This window comes from Wasmannia auropunctata, unplaced genomic scaffold (assembly GCF_000956235.1).
Source record: "Wasmannia auropunctata unplaced genomic scaffold, wasmannia.A_1.0 LD310926.1, whole genome shotgun sequence".
NCBI classification, from domain to species: domain Eukaryota; kingdom Metazoa; phylum Arthropoda; class Insecta; order Hymenoptera; family Formicidae; genus Wasmannia; species Wasmannia auropunctata.
Genome location: NW_012051964.1, coordinates 1 through 1,778, shown reverse-complemented (window position 1 = coordinate 1,778; position 1,778 = coordinate 1). Strand labels below are relative to the sequence as shown.

Sequence of the window (1,778 nt, the reverse complement as noted above, 5' to 3'; positions counted from 1 at the left end):
TTGTATTAAAGAGCCGAATAACGAGTATCGGAACCAAGGAAAAAAATTTTTTGAAATTAATCCAATTCGGACCGCATTGTGTTTCTTTATGCCACAAATTATGGATATGTTTTCTATCCCTATCACGGACCCAAACGTCACCAGTTTTTATGTGAATATGTTTCGACAAAATGTAGAATACAGGCAAACTCAGAACGTTATCAGACACGACTTTATGAATCTGCTCATTCAACTCATGGAGAGAGGCTATGTTGACCCAGAAGACGAAAAAGAGGCCACCAATATATCGTGTTAATATACATATTTATTTATATATTTTTATCAATAGTTTTTTGTCTTGAAAATTTACATATTTTCTCGCAATATACTTTTATAAATTTAATAATATATGTGTATATACATACACACACACATATATATATATATATATATATATATATGTATATATATATATATAATTTTTTCTTAACTTATTGTTTCTATCTCAATCTATATACGATTATAATAATCAAGCTATCTTATATCATTAATTGTACTATTTACCCGCAGCAACCGTAAGCAAACTTACTATGACAGAAGCTGCTGCACAAAGTTTCATCTTTTTCATAGCTGGATTTGAAACGAGCTCGACGACAGCTACGTTTGCGCTATACGAATTAGCTCAACATCAAGATATACAAGATAAAGTTAGCAAAGAAATCGATGAAATATTAGCAAAACATGATGGTTTGACATACGATGCTGTGAATGAAATGACATATCTTCATAAAGTAATATATGGCAAGTAAACTATCACATATATTGTTTTCAGTTACTTAATGAAATTTTCAACAAAAAAATTAAGACTTTTCTTCTATTTTTCTATAATATTAATATTAATTCTTTAATATTAATTAATATTAATTCTTGTTATTTATAAGTTTGGAGGCCGATTTTGGCTCCCAAAGGTGTAAATAAAAACAATAATGATAATTTTATAAATTTTAATCTCCTAAAGTCGATAGAACTATAATATTAAAAAGTTCGTAGCGCTTGGGGAACACGCTTGAAAATTGAGCATTAATACAGCGTATTTAGTTAATATGCTGTGTTTATGCTCAATTTTTATAGGGCAAATGATATGATAATGTACACCAATCAAACAACAACTATTCGATAACTTATACAATTTATTCGTTATGATTAATCACTTGGAAATCTGGGTTATTGAAGATAATATAAAACTTCTGTCTTAAAAGCAAAATGTTTATATGTATATTTATTAAATTTGGCATTAAGAACATGTAAAATATGAATAATTTAAATTTATTTAATTTTTTTGTTAAATTTATTGAAAATACTAACACAGTCTGCATTACGGATTTGCTAAACACAAGCACGACTTCTATTTATTACAAAACAAACAACTGCGTACTAGCGTTCTTGTACGCAACCTTTTACAATTTTAATAATACTTTCTTTGGGATGGGTTATCAAATTTCACTATTTATCCGTTTAAAATATTTATATATTTCACGTTCACACTTAAATAATCGACTGCAGTACTGCGAAAGATTAAATTTGCCAAGGAAGAATTAAATAAATTGCTTGTATTTTGGAATACATGTACCTATATATGTTTTTTCTTTACATATTGTAGAGACTTTGAGAAAATATCCACCTGTCCCAATACTGAATCGCATTTGTACCAAAGACATAAGTTTACCGACAACGAACATTCACCTGCCAAAGGGGACATTAATAACTATACCGGTACTTGGACTACATCGAGATCCGTC

At 28.7% G+C, this 1,778-nt stretch overlaps 1 protein-coding gene across 1 annotated transcript; it reads left to right on the top strand.

Moving 5' to 3' along the window:
* Positions 1 to 6: 6 nt before the first annotated feature.
* On the top strand, positions 7 to 1,774 carry LOC105461015 (probable cytochrome P450 6d4; the record flags this gene model as incomplete). The annotated part of the gene is made up of 3 exons (XM_011707510.1): positions 7 to 290; positions 550 to 780; positions 1,640 to 1,774. Coding segments are annotated over exons 1-3 (568 nt in total), but the record flags the coding sequence as incomplete, so codon positions are not given.
* Positions 1,775 to 1,778: the final 4 nt, after the last annotated feature.